General features: G+C 34.3%; 1 protein-coding gene and 1 long non-coding RNA gene across 2 annotated transcripts; both read right to left on the reverse strand.

Moving 5' to 3' along the window:
- Positions 1 to 451: 451 nt before the first annotated feature.
- On the reverse strand, positions 452 to 1866 carry LOC145120453 (uncharacterized). The gene has a single exon (XM_079056277.1). It carries the CDS (start codon positions 1814 to 1816, stop codon positions 716 to 718), a length of 1101 nt encoding a protein of 366 aa, XP_078912403.1. The 5' UTR covers positions 1817 to 1866; the 3' UTR covers positions 452 to 715.
- Positions 1867 to 3934: 2068 nt separating this feature from the next.
- Positions 3935 to 5864, reverse strand: LOC145120388 (uncharacterized). Its single transcript, XR_013714175.1, has 2 exons — positions 5622 to 5864; positions 3935 to 5463 (listed from the first exon to the last, which is right to left on the reverse strand). It is a non-coding gene; the product is annotated as an uncharacterized LOC145120388 (long non-coding RNA).
- Positions 5865 to 25723: the final 19859 nt, after the last annotated feature.

Here is a 25723-nt window from a genome sequence, read left to right on the forward strand (position 1 = left end):
AGTGAATGATTATTGGTTTGCTTTGTTCGTGTTAAACTTATGACCATGTATTTTAAATTACGTACTTTTACTTTATGGACTTTAGAGCATTGCGGTGAATTCGCGAGAAGTCGACATCTACTTAATGCTCAACTTGTACGAAATTAGTGGTTTCAAATATCACTGGTTTAATGCTATGTTTGTACATAAGAATCATACATTTATGCTTAGCCATGAACACTGTCGTTCTTTTCCATTCAATTTATATGTTTTTACAAACATAAGACGTAGAACAAATATAAAATTTCCCAAAATAGGAAATTTAACTCTTATTATTATATGTTTATATTGTTTAAAATTCAATCTTAGTTTTGATTTTGATATTGTAGAGTTAATGATATATATACCTCGAATTATATTTTAAGATCCAAAAAATCACACCGTTTGATTATCATAAATGTAATAAACCAACTAAACATAATTATCAAAAAAATAATTAAAACGAAAAGCTTACATAAAAAGTTGATAAAAAAAAAAGTTAACACACTAAAATATCTCTTTTTATATGTGGATTAAAAAGGGAAGATCCACGTACATATTACAAATTTATGCAATGCATTAATACGACGTCGCAACACCTTGCTTTAAGCTGCAACAGTAACTGAAATAACTGTCGAAAGGTTTAATCCATAACCGGCGCCGATCGCCGGAAGTTCACCATTGAAACTAATTAATCTTATAAACAAGCTTTAAGAGGCTTCCCACATAAACAGTCATTGTAACTAAACGACGACGCTTCAAGGTGCTCGAACCACGTCGCCGCCGGGATCTGACCACATAGATGGTTATGGCTGACATCAAGATGGCCGATAAACGACGCTGAAGATATCGACTTAGGAATCGATCCTTTCAGCTTATTATACGATAAATCCATTATCATGAAGTAAGATCTTGGACCAAATACGTCTGGTATGCTTCCCTCAATCGCGTTTCTGCTGAGGTTTAAGATGCTAATGCGGGAGTTCAATAACGTCGCCGGAAGCTTGCCGGAAAGCATGTTTCCGTCGAGGTTTAATGTCCCCAACACCGCCATTTTTCCAAGAGAATCCGGAATCTGCCCTGAGAAACGGTTCAATGAGAGATCTAGATCTGATAGACGGTAAATGTACGAAATCGTCTCAGGTATCGGCCCATAAATTCTGTTTCCACTCAACAAAGCACGACTCAGCATTCGAAGCTTTCCGATGTTTCTTGGAATAGTTCCCGAAATCAAGTTGTTTCTTAGATCCAAATGCTTCAAAGAGGACAGATCTGCTAGAGATCTCGGGATTCTACCTGTAAGTTTGTTATCTGCAACGTTGAGAACCGTAAGGCGGCGGAGTTTGCCGATATCGTAAGGAATTTCGCCAGAGATTTGGTTGCCAATGAGGTCGAGGATGCGAAGGAAGGAAAGAGAAGAGATGCAGGGAGGTATAGTACCGGAAATACCCTTCCAATCGGCTATAATTACACTGGATAGCCTCTCAAGCTTGCAGATAGCCGGAGAGATAGTTCCGGTCATGTAGCCGGTCCGGTGAGCCTTCTGGAAAAGCAGATCCTCGGACTCTCCACGGAGGTTTATGTCGGCAACCCGTTTTGTAGTCGGGTCGCAAGTAACACCATACCATTTATTACAACAATCGTTACCTGTCCATGATTTAAAGATACCCAAGTAAGGCTCGTGTAAGCCTGTTTTGAATGCCAGCAGCGCCGCCCTATCCGACGGCGGACATGCATTGACCGTTACACCGATGCTCAATAATAACGCAGCTCCGATCACCCATACGAAGGTACCCATTTCTGTCTTAATTATTTCACTCTTACATACACTCTAGATCTACTTCTCTATATATGCATGTTTTTCTGGTGTGAAAAACGACAAGGTACGTGCATGTGAGGTGGGGTAATGAGAGTTGCACACTTAAATTGGATTTATTTATGACGATAATTAAAAAAAAAATAAAGAATAAGAAACAGACAAACCTATTCCCTGTAGAATGCACTTGGAAAACAATAAGAAATTTGTTCTTAAAATTGATTAAAATTTTTCTCTTCTCCATAAATTTAAATGATTATGCCTAGAATATAATTTATAAACTATGCATGAGGGATAAATAAGAATATATTATGAGGACAGGGATTGCTATCATGCTAGATACAAAAAGATTGCGGTGGCCACCATATGATATCGCAAGTACTATGGCAGAATTATTATGTTTAGAACTTAAATGTGACTAACACCGACACACACACTACACATTGCTTTTATATATATATATATATATATATATATATATATATATATATATATATATATATATATATATATATATATATACTAGATGTAATATCCGTGTACTACAGGGATCGATTGAACAAAAAGTTAAATATCAAAATGTAAATTTTAAGCATTTTCTAAAGTAAATTAAATGAATAAATGATAATTTCGTTAGTCCCATATAATAAGATTTCTCATCCATTATGTCAAACCAACAAATATTTGGTAAAAAGGATAAATAAGAGAGCCAAAATATTTCATTCATTATATCAATCTATTATTTCTATGTCAACCTATATATATGAAAAAGAACATTAACGATTTGTCGGATGGTAATGCCAAACTCTTTAAGCCTATCGATATTAAAACAAAATTTTGGTTACTTTTGTAAAAAGAAAACGGATATTAGTAGGGGTGTTCGTTTGAATGGATCGGTTTGATCCGATCCAATTAAGTGAATCGAAATTGATTTCGGTTTTCAAAACATGGATCCGAATAATCCAAATTAAATTCAAATCCGATCCGATCCAATCCAATTACAATTCGGTTGGATCGGTTTTTATAATTCGGTTTTCAAAACAGTTTTAAACGACATATAATTATAATATTACCTAATTTTACACAAGAAACAAAAACATATTTTTTTGTTGTGATTTGATATTTATAAACAACTACTAAAAAGATATATTATAGTTAAATATTTTATAGATAGATAACTTTTGAGAGAAAATGCATATTAATGTTTTTTTATCGGGTGAAACGTTTTGAACCTATTTGAAAAAATAAATTACAAAATTAATAAATAACTATTGTTATATATTATAAATATAATAATAAATGTTTATTCGGTTTTTTTGAACTATTCGGTTCTTATTTTATAAACCAAAACCAATCCGAAATCCAAAATAATAATTCGGTTTTGTTGAAACCAAACCAAAAATCTGAATATCCGAACCAAATAATCTAATCCAAATTGTCCAATTGGACAATTTGGTTTTATCCAAATAGTGAACATCCCTAGATATTAATTTTAAATAAACATTAAAATTGCAATTAGAAGTCAAATAAAATAGGATTTCAATTCTAGATGATTCAAGCCTTATTTACGCAGATTTATAGTTTTCTTACAAATTATAAATACAACATTTCAAAATATGTATCATACTCTCCATATTGTCATTCAAAAATCCAATTTAACTTGAAATTCTATTATTTTGTTGATTTTCAGATTTAAAAACTCTTGTATATAAAATATTCTTAATTTTGATCCCACGAAAATATAACTGGAAAATTATGTTAGAAAAATGACATCACATATCATAAAAAATAAAATGGTCCATAAAGATTTTCCGGTTAACAAAAAAAATTCCAACTTTTTATATATTTTATTTTTGCTTTTGTAAATTGTCAAGGTTTTCCAATTAAAATATAATAAAGTATAACTTAAACTCAAATCTCCCCACCTCTTCGCGCGACAACACTACACACGAACACCGTTGATTTAATTTGCATAAAATTACACTAAAATGAAACACACTTTACTATCGCTAGCATTACAAACAATATATTATATCATATAACCATAATACCAACATACTTAAGTAATAAATTAGATTCTATTACCTAAAATTCATAAAATATATACAATTCATCAAAATTTCTCAATAGTAAAAACATGTCCAAAAGATATGGTAATTTATGTGATATACAAATAAATATTGGCAAACATCTTATAGAATATGTGGATTAATCTAAAGTTACGCTCAACATTTGTGTGCTAAGCTTCATTATATGTATTTGTTTGGAGTTTGGTTTCGTCACCCTCTTCATCTGTAGAAATTTAATTTAAATTATAAATTAATGTTAGAAAGTAATAACTTGAGAAACAAATGATTATATGCTTCTTTATTGTCCAGGTTTAAAATGCTATGAAAATTGGTTTAAGATGTTGTAAAATTTGTTTAAAATGCTGTCAAAAACTGGTTTAAAATTCTTAACATAAAAAACTGCTTAAAATGATGTCAAAATTGGTTCAAAATGTTGTCAAAACATGATTACAAAGCTGTCAAAAATTGCTTTAGAATGCTGTTAAAAACTAAAATTTTAATACTGTTATAAACGGTTTAAAGAGCTGTGAAAACTTGAATTTTAATGTTGTAAAAAAAAGGTTTCAAATGTTGTAAAAAATGCTTTAATTGTTGATAAAATGGAATTTTAATGTTGTGAAAACATGATTAAATTGTTGTGAAGAAAAAATAAATATTCTAAATCATCGATTGAAGATGGTGACAAATGTTTGCTTAATCATCTACAAAACTCACACCTTAAATCTTAAAAAAATTAAAAAATAAATAAATAAAAAAAGTGGCAGATCTCCATAATGAAGCTTTGTGCATCAGTGTTCTTGCTGTCATACTTGCACTAATGATCCAGAAATTCTTACCTTTGGTCTTTCACCAAAAAACCCATTTTACCAACCATTGAGCAACTATTTAAAACAATCAACCCAATAAAACATTAGTGAAAGCAATAAAAAACATTAAAATATTAACTCCATTCTTCATAACCACACTCAGTCCATGGTACATCATAACAAATTTAATCCTCCAATGTCCGGTAGTTCTAATAAAAACAACCAAATTCCGAGTACATACATTAAAATTTTAGTGATCATGGATGAGATAATGGATATAAATTATTTTTCATAGCAGTCATATATTGAGTACTGAGTAGTCTATTTCCCACAGATGATATCGAATATAAAAAAGAATAGTCAATACAAATCTGTTATGATCAACTCCAAATCGAAATCAAATATTAATACATCAAAAGATGCCTTAGTTGAAAATAAATTTCATGTAAAATTCTCTAATTTTTTGTTTTCTAAACACTATTATACAAAAGAATTTCTCTTTAACATTTTATCGAACACCTTTAGGGCATTCCCTAAATCATCACCTTCAACATATCATCACCAGAAAATAATCATATTAAATACACTAACATCAAATCCATTAGAAATTATGCTTGAATAGAATAATCATAATCCCTATAAAATGTCAGCTAACTGATTAGGCTTAAATTACCTCAAAGTATTAAACACAAGCTTCTTAGCCAGACTTCCCACCATTCCCACCATCGACCAGCTCAAGCAAAAGCCCCAAAACCTTAAAGAAATTCATTTAAGTTAATTTATATATAGCTAGAGTTAGAATCGATATGCCCTTTAATACATAATCACATCAGAAATTGAAAGAAATGTAGATGGATCGGTGAAAATTCAAATAAAGTTGACACAATCGAACAAAAATTGAAACAAATATACCTCGTCGTCGATTGCAATCACTAAAATCGATTAGAAATCGAAAGAAATATAGATGAACATCATGATTTGTGGACCTATTAAGAAACAGAATCAAACCTAAAAAATGGAAGAAGAAATAGTGGTCAGATTACACACAGAGAAACAGGGGTCAGATTACACACATATGCAATTTGAAATTCTAAACGGACTCACTCATTTTAGGTAGGTATTAATTACGTATTAATGAAAATAAATAGAAAACAAAATACACTTGTTAAAAATAAATCGATAATACAACCGCTTGATAAATTTAAATCGAGAATACAACTTACAACTTGTGCATTAAAACACATTTTCTCCTTAATTTATAAAAAAAAAAACAAAAACATCACAAAATGACAAGTGGAAATTATTTAATTATAAATTACTACAAATTGACATTTGTGAAATTGAAGGAGATCATGTCATATGGCAAAAAGTTCTTTATTTATTAGGGAATATATATATATATATATATATATATATATATATATATATATATATATATATATATATATATATATATAGTCCGGATCCGGTAGGTGTTGGATTATGTGTCTAAGCCCATAACTATAATTGGTATGTACTTGAATTGATAGCAGCACAGTCCTTTTGGGTTGCCCTCAACCTAGCAACTGGACAAGGAAATTATGAAAGGAGAGATATTAATTTATAAGATTAATAAATTAATATATATATATATATATATATAATTGATTTATTAATATGTTAATGGATTAATATATTAGTTAGAAATCATTATGTTTAATTAATTGTTAGCCATAAATTAATCAGAATTAATTTTGGGGTTAAAAGAATTAATTATAAAGTGCATGGACTAGTTTGCAATTAACTGATAGTTGAATGGAAGGATCCAGAACTCCCTTGGAAGGGGTGGACGAAAACCCTAGGGGAAACCCTAGAGAATTCGTCCAAAGGGTCCAAGATAAGGCCTTGGGTCTTGCTTAGGCCCTAAGCAAAGGATAATTAGGGTTTTCCCTAAACCCTAGTTCCCTCAACTATTTAAGGAGCCTCGTGGCTTACATTTTGGGTACTGATTTCTTTGGAAGAAACCCTAAGGCCGAAATTGCATACTCTCTCCATCCTCTCTCCTCCAAGTTTCCTTCTTGCTAGTTCTTGGGTGTGATTCCATTAGAGACATTACATTTGTGGTGCTAAGCTTCCAAGAAGATCAAGATCAAGATCAAGAGGATTATCAATTGTTTGCTATAACAATTGAAAGGTATGTAAACCCTAAACCCTAGTTTGTTAATTTCGAAATTAGCCTCTCTCCTCTAGGGTTCTTATTTTGCAATTCAAAGTTGTATGTTCAATAGTTAAAACATAGATCCAAAGTAGGTTGCATGTGAACTTAGGAATTGTTTTCTGGTTTATTTGTTTTACCTAAAACTCATCAGTGGTATCAGAGCCATTGTTGTTTTAAATTGAATTGCTACAATTGTTGAATTGCAAATTAGGGTTTATAGCTATTAAACCCTAAAGGCCATAATTTGCGATTTCTAGGGTTTTGGATCAAAGGTTTTTTCGAAAACCCTAGCCTCCAAAGAACCCTAATCGAAATTAGGGTTAGGGTTTTGAAAACCCAAGCCTACTCCCTTGTGAATTTCGAAATATGCTAGAGGATAACTAGGGTTTCTTGTTTTGGATAATTGTTACTTAATTAGATTAATTGGATAATTATCCTTACCCTATTTTTCGAAATTTAGAGGGATAAGGATTAGGATTAAATTAATGGATTAATTTAATTAGATAATCCTTACAAGATTTAATAATTTGATTAATAGTTAATTAAAAGATAAATATTAAATCTAGTTAATTGGTTTATTTAAATTTAAATTTAATAGCTTAAATTTCGAAATTTATAAACCCTTGAAGTTTTAAAATGTTTTAAAACACACCTTATATATATATATATATTATAATTAAAAGTTTAATATTATATATGTATAAGAATATGGTCAGTCAAATCGCTAGTATGCCTCATTCACGAAGCTAATCTATAAGGGGGGTATAAGGAAACTGCCTATAAAATGGTAGTTGAATGGGTGTCCACTCTCACCCACCGCTTCCTTGATTAGTGGAGGGTCGTTAGCAGAACGGATTTGATAGGACAACTACTTCTCATTAAAAGTATAATGATATTAAAGAAAGTACTAGAACATTATGTTCAAAATCCCAACTCTAGTTACTTTAGGAAAAATGTGAAAAGTATGTTAATCCATGAAATTGCACATTGTGCTTTATTGGTCGTTAGTGGAGCGTGTGTGGTTAACCAACACACTAAAAGGCACCAATAAAGAGTAGTAATGGGTATCTCATAATTGTCATTTTGATGGAGCGTGTGTGGTTTACCAGCACATCAATAGTTAATGATAAAGACAATGAGGTTACCAAGCACATTTGCATGGTTATTCACATCTTGTTTGTGATCCTCGGCATCCCAGTCACAAATAGAAGAGCATAATCTGAGATTAAAACATGCCATTGAATAGTTTCAATGTATCTCAAAAGAATTAGGAATTTCACTTCGTTTGTTTCGTCTAATGGTGGAATTGGTGAATCGTCATTCACCTACCTTTATGAAATTTACACTTGGATCTCGGCATCCCATTTCTAAGTTGTGAATCTTCATAGTTGGATCCTAACCTTGATATTTTATCTTTGGGTTATTATATCGAGGTATCTTGAAATCTAACTAAAACTTTCTTTCTTTTCAGATGTCTACTCGTGGAAACACTTCTGCTTCATCCTCCTCCAACCAGAACTTCTCTTTGCTCAATATCAGCTCCAAAGTCGTTATGGATGGCTCAAACTATAACGATTGGATGCGCAACATCAAGATGGCTCTTCGTTTTAAGAACAAAGAATATGTTCTTGAAAAGGAGCTAAAAGAGCTTGATGAGTCTGAAGCTACTCCTGAAGATCTTGCTGCCTACAAGAAACATTACGATGATGCTACCAAAGTGGCGTGCATCATGGTGGCAACTATGTCCCCAGAACTGCAGAGGTACTATGAGGACTACTGGCCTTTCGAGATGAACAAGGACCTTATGGAAAAGTACCATAAGCGAGCTCGTCAAGAAAAGTTCGAAGTAGTCAAGTCACTCATGGCTTGCAAGATGAAAGATGGGGAGTCGGTTGTGTCACATGTGCAAAGAATGCAACGCTACATAGAGCGTTTGGTTAAGCTCAATATTCACTTTGATGAGGAATTGGCCATTGACATGGTCTTGAACTCACTTCCTGAATGTTATGGTCAGTTTATTCTAACTTACCATTTGAACAATACTGAGCAGACCTTGGCCCAATTGCACAACTTGTTGCAGACAACTGAGGCAGGGATGAAGGGTAAAAGTATACCCTCCACACCTACGAGTGCCCCTGTTTTGGCTATTGGACAGGGAAAGGGGAAAAAGAGGAAAGGTCCTCCCAAGCAAAACTGGAAGAGCAAGGCTCAAGCTAGGTCATCTAGTAATGGCCCAAAGGCTAAGCCCAATGGTTCCACTCCCCATGTTTCTGATCCAAAAGAGGCAGTTTGCTTTTACTGCAACCAAAAGGGGCATTGGAAGAGATCTTGCCCACAATATCTGCAAGATATCAAGGATGGCAAAGTGAAGCCATCTTCGGCAGGGTCTAAAGGAAAGTGAGGAGATAGAGCGAGGAAGGATAAACCTGATCATGGGAAACAGAAAGTCTTCACCAGTAACCAAGATCGGAGTTTATCAGCTTCTGCTTAGTAATGATGTTAGATTAGATTTAATAAATTGTTGCTATTCGTCTGAGATGACGAGAAACATTATTTCATTTCATGCATTGTTCAGACAAGGTTTTACATATTCTTTTAATGATTTGAATGGTTCAATTTCTGTTTATAAGAATGGTCTTTTTATGTTTGAAGCTTTGCCTTGTAATGGTGTGTATGAAACAGTGACTTGTGTTGATAGCCTAGGAAATAGTGTACTTAATATTGACTTGTCTAATAGTGTAGACAAGGCATGCTTGTGGCATTGTCGTCTTGGACACATTAACAAGAAACGCATAGCCCAACTCCAAAAGGATGGAGTGTTGGAATCATTTGACCTAAAGTCAGATGATATGTGTGAATCTTGTCTTTTGGGAAAGATGACAAAATCACCATTCACAGGGTCTTGTGAAAGAGGTGAAGGTCTGTTGGATCTCATACACACAGATGTGTGTGGGCCCTTCAGATCAACTACAAGAGATGCTAATCGATTCTATGTGACTTTCACTGACGATTATAGCAGATATGGATATATCTACTTGATCAAGCATAAGTCAGAAACTTTTGAAAAGTTCAAAGAGTTTAAGCATGAAGTCGAAAATCAATTGGGCAGAAAGATAAAGATACTTAGATCCGATAGAGGCGGGGAGTATCTTAGTATTGAGTTTAAAGACTATATGAAAGAATGTGGGATAGTCTCACAATTGACTCCTCCTAGGACACCACAGTTAAATGGTGTAGCTGAGAGGCGCAATCGAACCTTGTTAGACATGGTTCGTTCTATGATGAGTCGGGCTTCGCTTCCTATTCACTTCTGGGGGTATGCCTTAGAGACAGCCGCCCACATCCTCAATCTTGTCCCTACAAAGAAGGTTGCCAAAACACCTCACGAAATGTGGACAGGGAAAGTTCCCTCGTTAGCACATATTAAAGTCTGGGGTTGTGAAGCTTTCGTAAGACGAGAGACTCACGACAAGCTAGCAGCTAGAAGTGAGAAATGTGTTTTCATTGGTTACCCAAAGCAGTCTTTTGGATATTTGTTCTACAGGCCTAGTGAGAACGTGGTCTTTGTAGCACGAAGAGGAGTCTTTCTTGAAAGAGAGCTCATATTCAAAGAGGACAGTGGGAGCACTATTGACCTTGAAGAAATTCAAGAGTCAGCCAATGAAGGAACCTTAGATGACACTAGCACTCAACCAGAGGAAACAGTTCCTGTTGAACCAATTGATAACTCATTACCTCTTAGAAGATCCACTAGGGTGAGTGTGCCACCTGAGTTGTATGGTTTTCATATTACTTCAGATGGTGACACATTCATAAGTGACAGAACACTGGTAAACTTAGATGAACCAGTCACTTATAAGGAAGCAATGGCAGGCCCAGAGGCTTCCAAGTGGAAAGAGGCAATGGACAGCGAGATTAAGTCCATGTATGACAACCAAGTTTGGAATTTGGTTGATAGTGCACCAAGTCGCAAGATAGTTGGGTGCAAATGGATCTTCAAGAAGAAGACAGACATGGATGGGAATGTGCACACATTCAAAGCTCGACTGGTTGCAAAAGGTTTCACCGAAACCCCAGGGGTTGACTATGATGAGACCTTCTCACCAGTAGCTAAGATTAAATCTATTAGGATATTGCTCGCCATAGCTGCCTTTCATGATTATGAAATCTGGCAGATGGATGTCAAAACTGCTTTCCTTAATGGGAAGTTGGCTGAAGATGTTTACATGAGTCAGCCAGAGGGTTTTGTTGATGCAAAGTTCCCCAATAGAGTGTGCAAGCTTGAGAAATCCATTTATGGATTGAAACAAGCATCTCGCAGTTGGAATCTTTGCTTCCATGAGAAAGTCAAAGAGTTTGGTTTCTCTAGAAGTGAAGATGAGTTTTGTGTGTATATCAAGGCTAGTGGGAGTATAGTAACTTTTCTGGTGTTATATGTCGATGACATATTACTCATTGGTAACGACGTTCCAACCTTGAAAGAAGTTAAGTCTTGGCTTGGAAAGTGTTTTGCCATGAAAGACCTTGGAGAAGCTGCCTATATTCTTGGGATTAGAATATTGAGAGATAGAAAGAAGAGACTAATTGGACTTAGTCAGAGCACATACTTGGATAAGGTACTAAAGAGGTTTAGTATGGAAAATTCCAAGAAGGGAGAGCTACCTATCCAGAGCAATACCAAATTAAGTAAGACTCAATGCCCGAGTACAGATGTTGAAATAGATGACATGAGTCGTGTACCTTATGCTTCCGCTGTCGGATCGATCATGTACGCTATGACATGTACTCGCCCTGATGTGGCATTTGATTTGAGCATGGTCAGTCGCTATCAGGGAAACCCAGGTAGAGCTCATTGGATAGCAGTTAAGAATATACTCAAGTATTTGCGAAGGACAAAGGACTGGGTTCTTGTGCTTGGTGGCAGTGATACTTTGAGAGTAGATGGTTACAGTGATGCCAGCTTTCAGACGGATAGAGATAACTTCCGTTCTCAGTTGGGCTGGGTATTTTTACTGAATGGAGGAGCAGTTACTTGGAAGAGTTCCAAGCAAAATACGGTGGCTGATTCTACTTGTGAATCAGAGTACATAGCAGCAAGTGAAGCGTCGAAAGAAGCAGCTTGGTTGAGGAACTTCATCGGGGATCTCGGAGTTGTTCCAACCATCCAGGAGCCTATGGAACTGTTCTGCGATAATGAAGGAGCGGTTGCCTTGACAAAGGAACCGAGAGATCATGGTAAGACCAGACATATCGACAGAAAGTACCATTTCATTAGACATAGAGTTGAAGAAGGCCATCTTATAGTAAAGAGGGTGCCATCTGAAGATAACCCAGCAGATCCTCTCACAAAGGGTCTGAGTAGGGCTAAGCATATTCAGCATGCTCGGAGCATAGGACTGAAAGATGATATTAGTTTTAGTAGTTAGATTAGTTTTTGAAACTTGTAACAAAGTAAATGTAATTGACTTTTGGTGATTAAATAATAAAGTATTATTTATAAGTTTGGCTACTACCTTTTGTCAATTGTTTATTATTGTGTTTCATATTTTGCATGTTTTACTTCCTGAATAATGAGATTATTCAAACTCCACGGTCGCTCGTACTCTTGGAAGTAAGTAGTGAATTAAGTCTGTCATGAATTGGATTGCAGATTGTCTAAGGATAGACATGGCAATAGAATTGCTGCAACGTTCATGAGTACTCAGAAATTGAGATTTGAGTATTGGATAAACCCTCGCTCAGAGTATTACTTCATGGAATTCATCACGAGTAATACTGAGACGATAATATCTTATAATCTTGAAACGAAGATATATGAGTTGTAATTTACAAGTCGGTTGTGCATTGGTGATACGAAAACGCATCAGTAACTTGGTGTTATAAAACGTATTGTCATGCATAATTTGATGAGTAAAAGATACAAGCATATGAGTCAACGTTTATTCGTTCCTTTTGCCCTAACAGGAAAAGCGATATCTGTGGGCCCCTCGATGATTTGGTGTTGACTTATGTGCTGGGCCCAGCCAGGACTAAATTGATGTGTTCGATTAGAAGTCCTACATCATCACAAATAAGGAATCGGGAAACATAGATTCTGGACAAACAGATTGATTACATTCCATGTCTTTTGTCTGGGGATATCAAGCAGAACGAAGGGTTATATGATCACTTATCTTAGGACACGTAACTGACTGGGTCAGAGTTCGGCAGCAGCTTTTTGGAAGCTACAATTTGCTGGTCAAATTTAGAAGGCATACTAGCAATTATAGTTACAGACTTATCCAAGTGGGAGACTGTTGGATTAGGTGTCTAAGCCCATAACTATAATTGGTATGTACTTGAATTGATAGCAGCACAGTCCTTTTGGGTTGCCCTCAACCTAGTAACTGGACAAGGAAATTATGAAAGGAGAGATATTAATTTATAAGATTAATAAATTAATATATATATAATTGATTTATTAATATGTTAATGGATTAATATATTAATTAGAAATCATTATGTTTAATTAATTGTTAGCCAGAAATTAATCAGAATTGATTTTGGGGTTAAAAGAATTAATTATAAAGTGCAGGGACTAGTTTGCAATTAACTGATAGTTGAATGGAAGGATCCAGAACTCCCTTGGAAGGGGGTGGACGAAAACCCTAGGGGAAACCCTAGAGAATTCGTCCAAGGGGTCCAAGATAAGGCCTTGGGTCTTGCTTAGGCCCTAAGCAAAGGATAACTAGGGTTTTCCCTAAACCCTAGTTCCCTCAACTATTTAAGGAGCCTCCTGGCTCACATTTTGGGTACTGATTTCTTTGTAAGAAACCCTAAGGCCGAAATTGCATACTCTCTCCATCCTCTCTCCTCCAAGTTTCCTTCTTGCTAGTTCTTGGGTGTGATTCCATTAGAGGCATTACATTTGTGGTGCTAAGCTTCCAAGAAGATCAAGATCAAGATCAAGAGGATTATCAATTGTTTGCTATAACAATTGAAAGGTATGTAAACCCTAAACCCTAGTTTGTTAATTTCGAAATTAGCCTCTCTCCTCTAGGGTTCTTATTTTGCAATTCAAAGTTGTATGTTCAATAGTTAAAACATAGATCCAAAGTAGGTTGCATGTGAACTTAGGAATTGTTTTCTGGTTTATTTGTTTTACCTAAAACCCATCAGTAGGAACCCAAAATTTGGTAGAAACCGCGAGTACAATTCTTCACCAATCATTTCGTCAAACCCAATTACATGGTTGTGACGTGTTCGCACGCGACGCATGTCAATGCAACGTAATACAGACTCGAAAAAACAATTACGTGCAACGAACGTCCATGGAACGTTATTTAAATGAGTTTTTTTTTTCTTTTTCGTTTTTTTCTTTTATTATTTTTTTATTGTTTTTAAATATTTTTAAAAAAACTTTTTTTTGATAATAATATAGTCGGTTTTTTAGTTTTTATACTTTTTTCATTTTTTTATACTTAATAAAATGTTTTTTTACAAAAAAAATTTTGATCAATATATACCCGATTTTTCAGTTTTTCTATTTATTTTTCTATTTTTCTTTTCTTTTATTTTTAATTTTTTTTTGTCTTTTTAGTTTTTGATATAAATATTAGTTCGAATTTGTGATGTGTTTAACCATTTTAAAATTTTTTGAATCATAACTATATTATGCATCATACATTTTTGAATCACAAAAAAATTGATCATATTAATTTGGATCATAAAATTTGTAATCATATTATTTTAAATCATAGTACTTGGATCATATCATTTTTGAATAATATGATTTTGGATCATATTACGTTGAATTAAATAAAATTTTCGTTCAATACATAATTTGAATCATTTAATTTTGAATCAGAAAAAATATAATAATTAAGGATCATAGAATATTTGAATCAAAATATTTTTAGATCATAAGAAATTAAGGATCATAAACATGTTGAATCATAATTTTTTGCATCATAAATGTTTTGAATCATCTCATTTTGGGTTATATTATGTTCAATATTTTTTTAAAACTTTTAAAATTTTAAAATCAAGTTTGGTATTTTAAACACCTTATTTTTTTTAGAAATTCTTTTTAAAAAATCATTAATATAGTTAGTATAAGTATTCCTCAAATTTTTACAATTTTTGGAGAATTTTTTCCTGAGTTTTTTTTATAAATATTAAAAATTAAAAAGATATGTTTTTTTTTCAAAATTTAATGATTATTCTTATTTTGTAAATAATTAAATTTTAAGAACTTTGATTTTTTCAGAATTTTTTATTTCAAAGAAAAAAAAGGTTATGGTCAAAAAACGAAATTGGTGAGAATGAGGGAGAATAGCTTTTGGCGCTTGCAAGTGCGTTTTTTCCGAAAATTTTAATTTTTCTTCTTTTTTTTCTTTTCGCTTATTCCATTTACATTTTAACTCTTTAAACATTTAACCTTCCCCGAAAATTACCAAAATCGCACACATAATTACAAAAGCGTCATATTATCTCGTGGGATTTTGACGAAAAATAAAATTAAATCATACTCTTTTATTTTATCAATCGTATGAGTGATATTTTGCTTGCGGTTCTTACCAGTTTTTTAGTTCCTACATGATCCTAGTTGTGTGTGTGTCTATATATATATATATATATATATATATATATATATATATATATATATATATATATATATATATATATATATATATATATATATATGAGAACGTTCATCAGAAATTCACTGACAAAAATTAGACAAATAACAAATTTTTTTAATTTTTTGTTCAGCGAACAAAATATTAGATCAAAAGATGACATAAGAATATCATGAGTTATATAACATTTGGCTGAAAAAATGTCTCGATGATTAATTTTGTTAGTGACTAAAGCAATGATTATTTTTTTAGACAAATTTAGTGTATAATCTAAAATAGTGAATCTTTAAACCATTTTTTGAGTGATTGTTTTGTGAATCATCTTATATATGTATCATTTAATGATTAATGTCATTGGTTCGTGAAAAAAACATGTATTTTACTCATTTCTCACAAAAGTTTTGTTTCTCAATGAATCTAAATCACACACATATATATATATATATATATATATATATATATATATATATATATATATATATATATATATATATATATATATATATATATATATATATATATAGAGAGAGAGAGAGAGAGAGAGAGAGATGCATACAAACACACACACACACTAGATATGTGTTGGTGATTTTAATGTCACTAAGTCATTTTAATGGAAATTTCAAGATTATCAAAGGAGTTAAAACTTTGATTTTATACAATTTGGGAATTATAGGGTGAACAGTTGTATAAGATGCCTTTGTTTTCAGTAAGACCAAAATGGTGGAGGTTAAGGGGGCTATGCTCCTTTCTGGTATCCTAGGGGTTGTTCCCTTAACGGGATCCAAAGGACAACGCTCTTGGCAGGTTCCTAGGCAGTACGTCGTGGCAGAGGCCAGTCCCTTAGTGTTGGAAACTTTTTAAAGCTTATAACAAAATTTATAATAGCAAGTCTAAAAACTTTAGTGTTAGAGATAACATGGTTAAGGAGTTAATCATGAATGGTGTAATTTTTGTGGAGTTTTTAAGATCGCTACATAATTTGGTTGACCACTTGACAATAGGTTTAGCCCAAGATTTAGTGCACAAGTTCATTATATGGATGCGATTAAAGTATATATAAATGTTTAACAGTGAGAAACCTAATTCCTTTCTAATATGATATCGGAAGTTACATTTTATGAAGAAAGCTCATACTTTAGGATTGGAACACACATAGTAAAACATCCCATGTTAGTGTGTTCGGACCTATTGTAGGAAAGGTTGAACTTGTTTTCTTAATAATTGGCAATTGTGGAGGCCAACAAATAAATACCCTAAATCTTGTATACTAAAATAACGTATAGTGGTAAAGAGATCGAATCCATGAAGATTGGTTCAATTTATAAATCTATAAAAACTTCTTTGTAAAAATACTTGTAAACCAACAATAGCAAAAATGAGGATTTTAATCTTTTGGTGTTAAATCTAGTATAACTAATACAAGTGTAACACAATTCAAGTTAATAAAAGTTGATGTGAATCAACAAGGTAATGGTAGAATAGTTACTAACATTTCACCTTTTTGTGATTTTGAGACCGCGTTTTTTTTGTTACAGTTAAGTCACTATGTTTTCGATTCGTTGCAATTCTGACCAGTTGACTTTTTGCTTTAGGTCACTCGGTTGCCACTACTGGCCTGGAATGATGACATCTCAGAATAAAAAAATGGCACAAAAGACACTATGTTTTCATTTTTTATTTTTTCTGATTTTTACACTAAGTTTTAAATCTTTTCCAAAGTTGACACTAGGTTTTCGATTTCCTCCAACTTGGAACATAAATGACATAAACATATGCAAAGATAAACAAACAGAAACAATGGTTCATAAAAAATATCATTCCTAATTCCCTTTCAAACAATGACGTTTACCATAAAAGCAATGTAGGTATTGAAAACGGGATCACATATATCTCAAAGTACAACTTAATCATGATCATGTTCCTGTGACAGGCTGGATCGAAATTATAAGCTAGTTTTCATTAATACTCATTGGTTTTTACACATAAATTTAAATTAGGTTTCCATAACCTAGAACTCTTGGTAAATTGCATAGCTATTTCTTGCAATTAAACCATTTTGAAGTGGAACCAAAACTTAGACCACTTACCAAAAGCAAAAGAAATAGGCACCTAACCTATAAGATTGATGTTGTAGCAATTGATGCAAAAAATAGTCAGTTACAAAAAAAAGTAAGGGAAAGAATGAATGCACAAGGTATAATAAAGAAATTATAATCCGTGTTGATATTCATTATTGTCCTTACTCTTCTTTTTGGACCTGACGATTTTTGCATCAATTGCTACTACATCAATCTTATAGGTTAGGATGTCTATTTCTTATGTTTTATGTATGTGGTCCAAGTTTTGGCTCCACTTCAAATTGGTTTAGTTATAATAAATAGATATGTAAGTTACCAAGAGTTCCTAGTTATGTAAACCTACTTCAATTTCTCTATAATAACCAATGAGGCTCAATGAAAACCAACTTATGATTTAAATCGAGCATGTTACACGAACAAGATCATGACTATGTTGTACTTTGGGATTTAGATGATCCTGTTTTCATTACCTATATTGCGTTAATGTAAACTTTTTTGTTTGAAAATAAATTAGGAATAATATTTTTTATGAACCATGATTTCTTTTTGCTTATATATTTATACATGTTTATTTCATTTATGTTGCAAATTGGAGAATATCGAAAACTTAGTGTCAAAATTGGAAAAGAATGAAAACTTATTATCAAAATTTCAAATAATAATAATTACACATAGTGTCTTTTGCACCACATTTTTCACCTTTGACACGTCAACAATGGCAACTAGGTGACCCGAAACAAACCGGTCAACTGGTCAAAATCGCAACAAATTGAAAACATAAGTGACTTAGTTATAACAGAAAAAAGAGGTGTCAAAATCGTAAAAAGGTGAAAAGTTAGTGACTTTTGTTCCATTTATGCAAATCAATATGGAGGGAATGGTTGACATTGGACTTTTATCATTTGAACATTTGGTCAATAAATCATTAGAACTTAAGGTGCAATACTTGTAATATATTTTTAATTTGGCTATAATAATCCAAGACGTTTTTAATTACCTAGACTCTTCTTAATTAATATAATGGCTAGGGAAGTTCATAACATATTTTTTAGTTAAAGTCACAAATCAATGAAACATATAATTTGAGAGAATCAACTAGCATTAAGGTTTAAGAATCACCAAATCTAAAAGATAATCAACATGCTTTCATTAACATTATGGAGGAAATATTTTCTTGACTTAGGTGAAATGAACACAAACACATAAATCGATTGTTGCTTGTTAAATTGAAGGTTTATTACTTAACCAACAAATTAACCAACTAACAAAACATTTAGACATCTCAACTCATGATTAAATATATATTAACACATAAGGATGTTTTACTAGAAAATACTTCCATAGAGATTCATCATAAGTCCTTAAAGTTCTTCAAGATAGACCAAACATCTCAATATTACTTTCAAGTAAACTAAGATTAGCTTAGCCTAACATAGATAAGTTTAAACAAAATAATAATTAATTAGAAATGCCAAACATTCCAAGATGAAAAAGAGGTGAAAATCAAGTGTACTCCAACTTCAAAACTCTCCCAAAAACACCAGAGAAAACCCTTTAAATTTGATCTCCAATATGTGAAAAAGAACCCCACCAAACTTCCTCAAATAGTTGCAAAACGAGAAACAACAAAACTGCCCTTCCTGGAAATCCACGAACGTCGCATGGCTCACAGTCCATTTTCTTACGTGGACCGCATAAGGCCTATTGATTTGGGCTTCATTGATTTTTGGGTTTGCGATGTACTAGTCTCTTGGCCCAACTCTCCTTCTTTTAAGTTGTAAGTTAATGGTCTTCTAGATTACTCCAAGGTCGGCACAAATAGCCATCCTCTTGCATAAACATTCGAGCCCAATAGGCTCATCATCCTCCATTGTTAGTCCAAAAGTTCTCTTTCATCTTCTTTGTATGGTTCACCAGCCTAATAGCTATTACCTAGCATCCATGAACAAGCCTACATGTTCTCTAGTATCAATTCTACTTGTTTCCCGCAATCCTCAGATTCTTAGCGCTTCGCTCCAGTTTTTTTTTTTTTTTTTTTTTTTTTTTTAAATCTACCACTAAACACAAAAAATAAAAAGTAACCAAAATAGATATAAAATGTGACATCCCCAATTTCACGGCCATAAAAGACCGATTTGTTTATGCTTTATTTATAAATCAGAGTATATTTTTGAAGAATAATATTGCGGAATTTGTTCCCAAAATATGGTAAAAATACTATCAAAGCATTTCCGAAGAAATGTATTTTAATTATATTAAAAACGTTGGGATGTCATCGTCAATACAGTACATAAGCATAAGCAAAAATAACACAGGCCTTACAACATCTATTATTCTACTAGCCTATAACCCATAAATCTCTCATCTGATCATCACACCGGTGCTCTTGTGCCACTACCTGTAATACAAGAAACTGAGTGGGTCAGGCTTGGGAGCCTGGTGATCACATAGGGTTTTCAACCCACAATAATTAAGTTCTTTAATTTCATCAAATCATTCAACCCGATTACTCGTTCCCGTTATCCTCACTTTCTGTCCCTAAAGCATCTAATTCAACAGACCTAGCCTAAGGATTATCTTCGGAGTTGACAATAATGCTTAGGGGATTCCTCAGCAATATGTGTCAATAAGGCAACCATGAGGGGGGTCGTTCACAAACACCTACAGGTTGCGAGCCTGCTAGTGGTCCACTGGACTGTCTAGAATAGTCTGTGGTCGTCATCTATACTCCGCTAGACGACTGTATCAACTTTAAAGTCAAGGCCTCTCATCATTTATTTCATCTTTCATCATCTATATCATCTTTCATCTACCCATCTTTACCCAACATATTTATAGGTATAAAATACATATAAAGTTTAAATCAAGTAAAACATGTATAAATCGTTCATCCAACATAGATATCAGGAACACAAATAATAGGAACATATAACATGTAATTTATATTAAATATTTCATATTTATGTGTATGATGAAAGTAACTATGCATTCACTTGTTAAAGTGATGACTAGTAATTCGGGCAGCGCTTCGCTTCTAACAATTGTCTTTTCCTTTGACAAAACCTAGTATCATTATCACTAAGTCCAAATCTATTATTTATTGAGACTAATTATTAGTCTAGATTCATCGTTAACTCAAATTCTACTTCAATATTTATCAAGTAACGATCAGCTAGACAGGACAGTTAGGAGGCAGGACCATTTCGGCGTATAGTCTTTCTGAAATCCAACAACCAAGCCAACGTGACCATTCTAGACACCTCTCCTGTAAGTAGATCAATCAGTATAACGACGTTGAATCACCTATAAATATTTTTTTATAGATTCATAATAACGATAATGAAATTAAACATAAGTTATACTTGAAGTATGGTAAGCATAACTCATTTACAAGGGAGTTTAGCGAGAAACCGGGCTCTACGCAGGCAGAACTTCTGAGCCGAAAGCTCTTCTTCCGGGGCTTTCTGACACTCTGGGCTTCGCTACTAACACCTAGGATGTGCTTGGGAAAGGCTTAGAGGCCTTGGGGGTGTTTGAGAGAGAGTTGGATAGAAAGATGTGAGGAAAAGAGTGATTGTCGAGCTCTATTTATAGGATGTCAGCGCCCAAGTACGCGAGGCGTACTCAAGAATTACGCTGGGTGTACTCAAAAAATATGCTATGCCTAATGTGCCACGTGTTGAAATCTCATGCCAAGCCGTGGGGAAGAAGGTGTGGCCTAGATCTTGCCACGTGTCACTCGGTAGTTAATCCAAAAATTAATTATCTTCTAAAATCCGTAACCTTCGCATACGAACTCTGTTTTTGACGTTCTTTATATCCACACGTAGGTATCGACGAGATCTACAACTTTTGTTTAGACTCCATCGGCTAACTTTGAATTTATTTTTAAAGTTATATTTTAACAAGCTTAGAGAGTTAAAATCCGTTAAAAATTAATAACTTTGTCATCCGACGTCTGTTCTCGACTGTCTTTATATCATTGAGCTGCTATTAACGAGATCTTCAGTTCTCGTTTCGGTTGTGTCGGCTAAAAATCGATCGATCTAAAATTCGATTTCCGGACTGTATACTGTGACATCCCCATTTTCACGGCCAGAAAAGACCGATTTTGTTTATGCTTTATAAAAATCAGAGTACCTCTTTTAATAAAAATGTTGCGGAATTTGTTCCTAGTAAAACATGATAAATATGTTATCAAAGCATTTCCGAAGAAAAGTATTTTTATTCATTTTAAAACATTTGGGATGTCATCGTCAATACAAAAACATAAGCATAAACAGAACTTACATTCATTATCACTAGTGATTTATATCTCCTTAATCTCTCAGTGTAATGTGACTTCATATCAACACCTGTGATATAAATAAACTGAGTGGGTCAGGTTGGGAAACCTGGTGAGTACATAGGGTTTTCAACCCACAATAAATAAGTTTATTAACTTTATCAAACCAAACAAACCCGATTACCCGTTCCCGTTATCCTCACTTTACGTCCCTAAAACATCTAACACAAGGGACCTAGTCTAAGGGACTTTCATCGGGGTGACAACACATGCTTCGGGGGTTCCTCAGCAATTCATGTCAAATAAGGCAACCATGTGGGGGATGGAGTACTGCTGGTGAGCACACAATTCAAATAAACACCTACAGGTTGCGAGCCTGTTAGCGTTCCACTGGACTGTCTAGAATAGTCCGTGGTCGTCATCTATACTCCGCTAGATGACTGGATCATCAATAACATCTATATCGAGGCCTCTCATTATTTTATTTGGTCACACATCAACTATTACATCTACCCATGTTTTACCCAACACGTTTTGTAGATGTAAAATACATATACAATTTAAATCATTTAAAACGTGTATAAAAATATTTCACCCAACATAGACAACAAGTATTCAGACAATATGCACACATAGCACGTAATTTATATTAAATACTTCATATCTATGTGTAAGATGAAAGGGACCATGCACTCACTTGAAAAGGTGGTGATTCCGAACTCAGACAGCGCTTCGTTACTTAAAAATAATTTCCTTCGACGAAACCTAGTATTATTACCACTAGAGTTTAGTATATTATTCGCCGAGACTAATCAATAGTCTAGCTATTATTACTATTATAAGTTTCTAATAACGTTACTATAATTAAATAAAAGCTATATTAAAAATAGCATAGGTGTAGCTCACTTACATCGGGTTTTATAGAAAACCGGAATTTGCTTGGAGCAGCGTTCCCGAGCCGAAAATCTCTTCTTCTCGGAGCCGTCGAGCACTCCGGGGCTTCCGCCTCGTGCTAGGGAGGTTCCCTAGGCTTTTCGGGGGGTTTCGGGGCTTGAGAGAGGTTCTAGAGAGAGAGTAAAGAGAAGAAAGAATGGGAAAGGTGTGAAGAAAATGAGGGTGGGAGAGGTTCTATTTATTGGGTGAAAAATGGCTGAACTTGGTGCCACATGTCACCATCTAGTGGCAAGACTTGGGGAGAAAGCAATGACCAAGATTGTGCCACATCACCCATTTTCGCACAGCACACTTCCGACTTCTAAAATCCGTAACTTTCACATACGACCTCCGTTTTTGACGTTCTTTATATCCACGCGTAGGTAAAAATAAGATCTACAACTTTCATTTTGACTCCGTTGGCTAATTCTCGACCGATCGTAAATTTAACAGTACGAGGAGATTATACTGTTAAATGTCCGCGTAAAATTCATAACTTCTACATACGGACTCTGTTTTCGTCTGTCTTTTTACCGTTGAGTTCCTATTAATGAGATATTCAATTCTCATTTAGGTTGCGTAGGCCAAAAACCGCTCGATCTAAAATTCGAGTTTCGGGCTGTGCACTGTTAAGCCAAATCTTAGAAAATTCATAACTTCCTCATACGAAGTCAGATTTGGGCGTTCGTTTTTTGTATGTTCTCGGTTTAACGTATACTGCAACTTTTGTTTAGATTTCTAAGGCTAAAAAGTTCTCCATCGTAAATTCACCATTTACGTCTCCCGGTGTCGTGTCGGTTTTGCCGTAAAACTTCGACGGACCATAACTTCTTCGTTATAACTCGGATTTCAACGTTCTTTATATGTACAGAACCCTTGAGACGTATTCTACAACTTGGTTAAGATTATTTATTCTAAATAATATTTTGTCAAAAAGTCGTTTTCGACCCCTATTATCTCTAAATTGACTTGCCCGGATCTACGGGCGTTACAATTATCTCCCCCTTAGGATGATTACGTCCCAGAATCATCAACGAAACAGGGCTCACATGATGACTCCATACGTTATCTCTTCATCCTAAGTAATAACTGTAGAGTTTAATTGTGTTGCGTCTTGGGCTTTATGTTTTGTATCCGGATTGGGCCTGTCTATCCGTGATTATCTAGTAGGGTTATACTATAAGTATGCATGCATGTATGCATAATACGCTGTTGATTATTACGTTTATTATTTTGTAACCCTAAACACCTCTACAGTCGAAGTTCTTAATCGAGCTCTTCTGAGGTGTTGAAGCATTAATCATACGACATATTCAAAGCCATACTCGTGTTCTTATTTACGTTCATAATTGTTTGCTTGCATAGAATCTAACGATCCTAATAGAACTTTGTTCTAACAATTGGTACCAGAGCAGGAGACTGTGTGATTAATACACATTCCTTCTGTATTCAGAATTCTTTAGGGTTTCCGCTTTTATCGTATAAATAGAAGCCGTCTTCTTCATATCGACGGTAACTCTGTTTCTGATAAAACCCTAATCTCAAGTTTACAGGTTTGATTCTAGCAGCTCACCATGTCTCACGAAGATTCGCAAACAAATCCCATCAACATCTCAAACAACATTGGATCTACAACCAGAATACCCATTCTCTACACTCAAGACTATGAAGTATGGGCGCATCACTTCGAAGACTATGTGGTTGGATATGAAGACAATGGCTATCTCATCTGGGAAGCTATCACACTTGGGCCGTTTGTTCACTCGGGAACGAACACAACGGTTAAGTCCCAAAAGGAATATAACAAGCTGGTGGCAGATGTAGAAAAGATGCCACAGGACGAGAAAGACAAATTGCTATGTAATGTGAAGGCCATGAGAATGATCAGATTCGCCTTGCAATCTGACACCTTTCGGTTGGTTGGTTCATGCACAACGGCCAAAGAAATCTGGGATAGGTTGAAAGAACTTTATTCAACTGATGAAGATCTGGAACACTCCATTCAAACCTTGTTGCTGTCAGAATTTGGAGTTTTCGAATAGAAACCAGAGGAGAAACTCATACAAACTTTCTATCGATTCAATCATCTCCTAAGTAAGATGATCAAGCATGGAATAGAAAGAAAACTGATTGAGCAGAAGGTGACCTTCATGAACGGTCTAAGACCGGAATGGATGGCTGTGGTTTCAACCGTGAAAGCACACGAACAGTTTAAGTCTTACTCACTAGCGAAACTTATGGGAATACTTAAGTCCCATGAAAGTGTAGTAACCAAAGAAGCGAAAGTGGTTTCTGGTGTGGGATCGCTGGCTCTTGTCTCAAAAGGAAAAAGCATTGCAGAAGAAGAAGAAGAGTCTGATATGTCTGAGTGTGACCTTACAAGCGAAGAATACGCTATGATGGTCACCAATCCAAAGAAGTTTGCACGAAGAAAATTTCCCGTCAACAAGAACCGAAACTGGCAGGGAAGTTACAGTTCAGAGAAGCTGAAGGACGAAGCGAAAGTCTCTTCTCAAAAGGATGAAGACAAGAAGGAGAGCAAACTAGCAGGAGACTCTGGGTACGACTACAACTACTGTCATGGCAAGAACCACTTTGCCAAAGATTGCATGCTTAGAAAAATGGCTGAGAAAAGAGATGGTGAAGATGATGAGGCGTACTACATGCGCAAGTTGGAAGAGATCAAGAAAAAGAAGGCAACTAACAGCTCTATGAATGCCTTGATTGTGCAGGAGAATGCAGGTGAAGATGAGTTCGGTGGCGTCGAAGTATGGTCAACCGATTCTGACGATGAAGAGGTGAGAAAGCCCACTCATGGAAAGGCTTATGTGGCAAAGGAAGTAGGTTCGGCTGGAAGGTGTTTAATTGTCACAGCTGGTTCATCAACCGAAAGTGAA

Source organism: Lactuca virosa, chromosome 6 (assembly GCF_052849685.1).
Source record: "Lactuca virosa cultivar CGN04683 chromosome 6, Lactuca_virosa_CGN04683_v6, whole genome shotgun sequence".
Classification (NCBI taxonomy): Eukaryota; Viridiplantae; Streptophyta; class Magnoliopsida; order Asterales; family Asteraceae; genus Lactuca; species Lactuca virosa.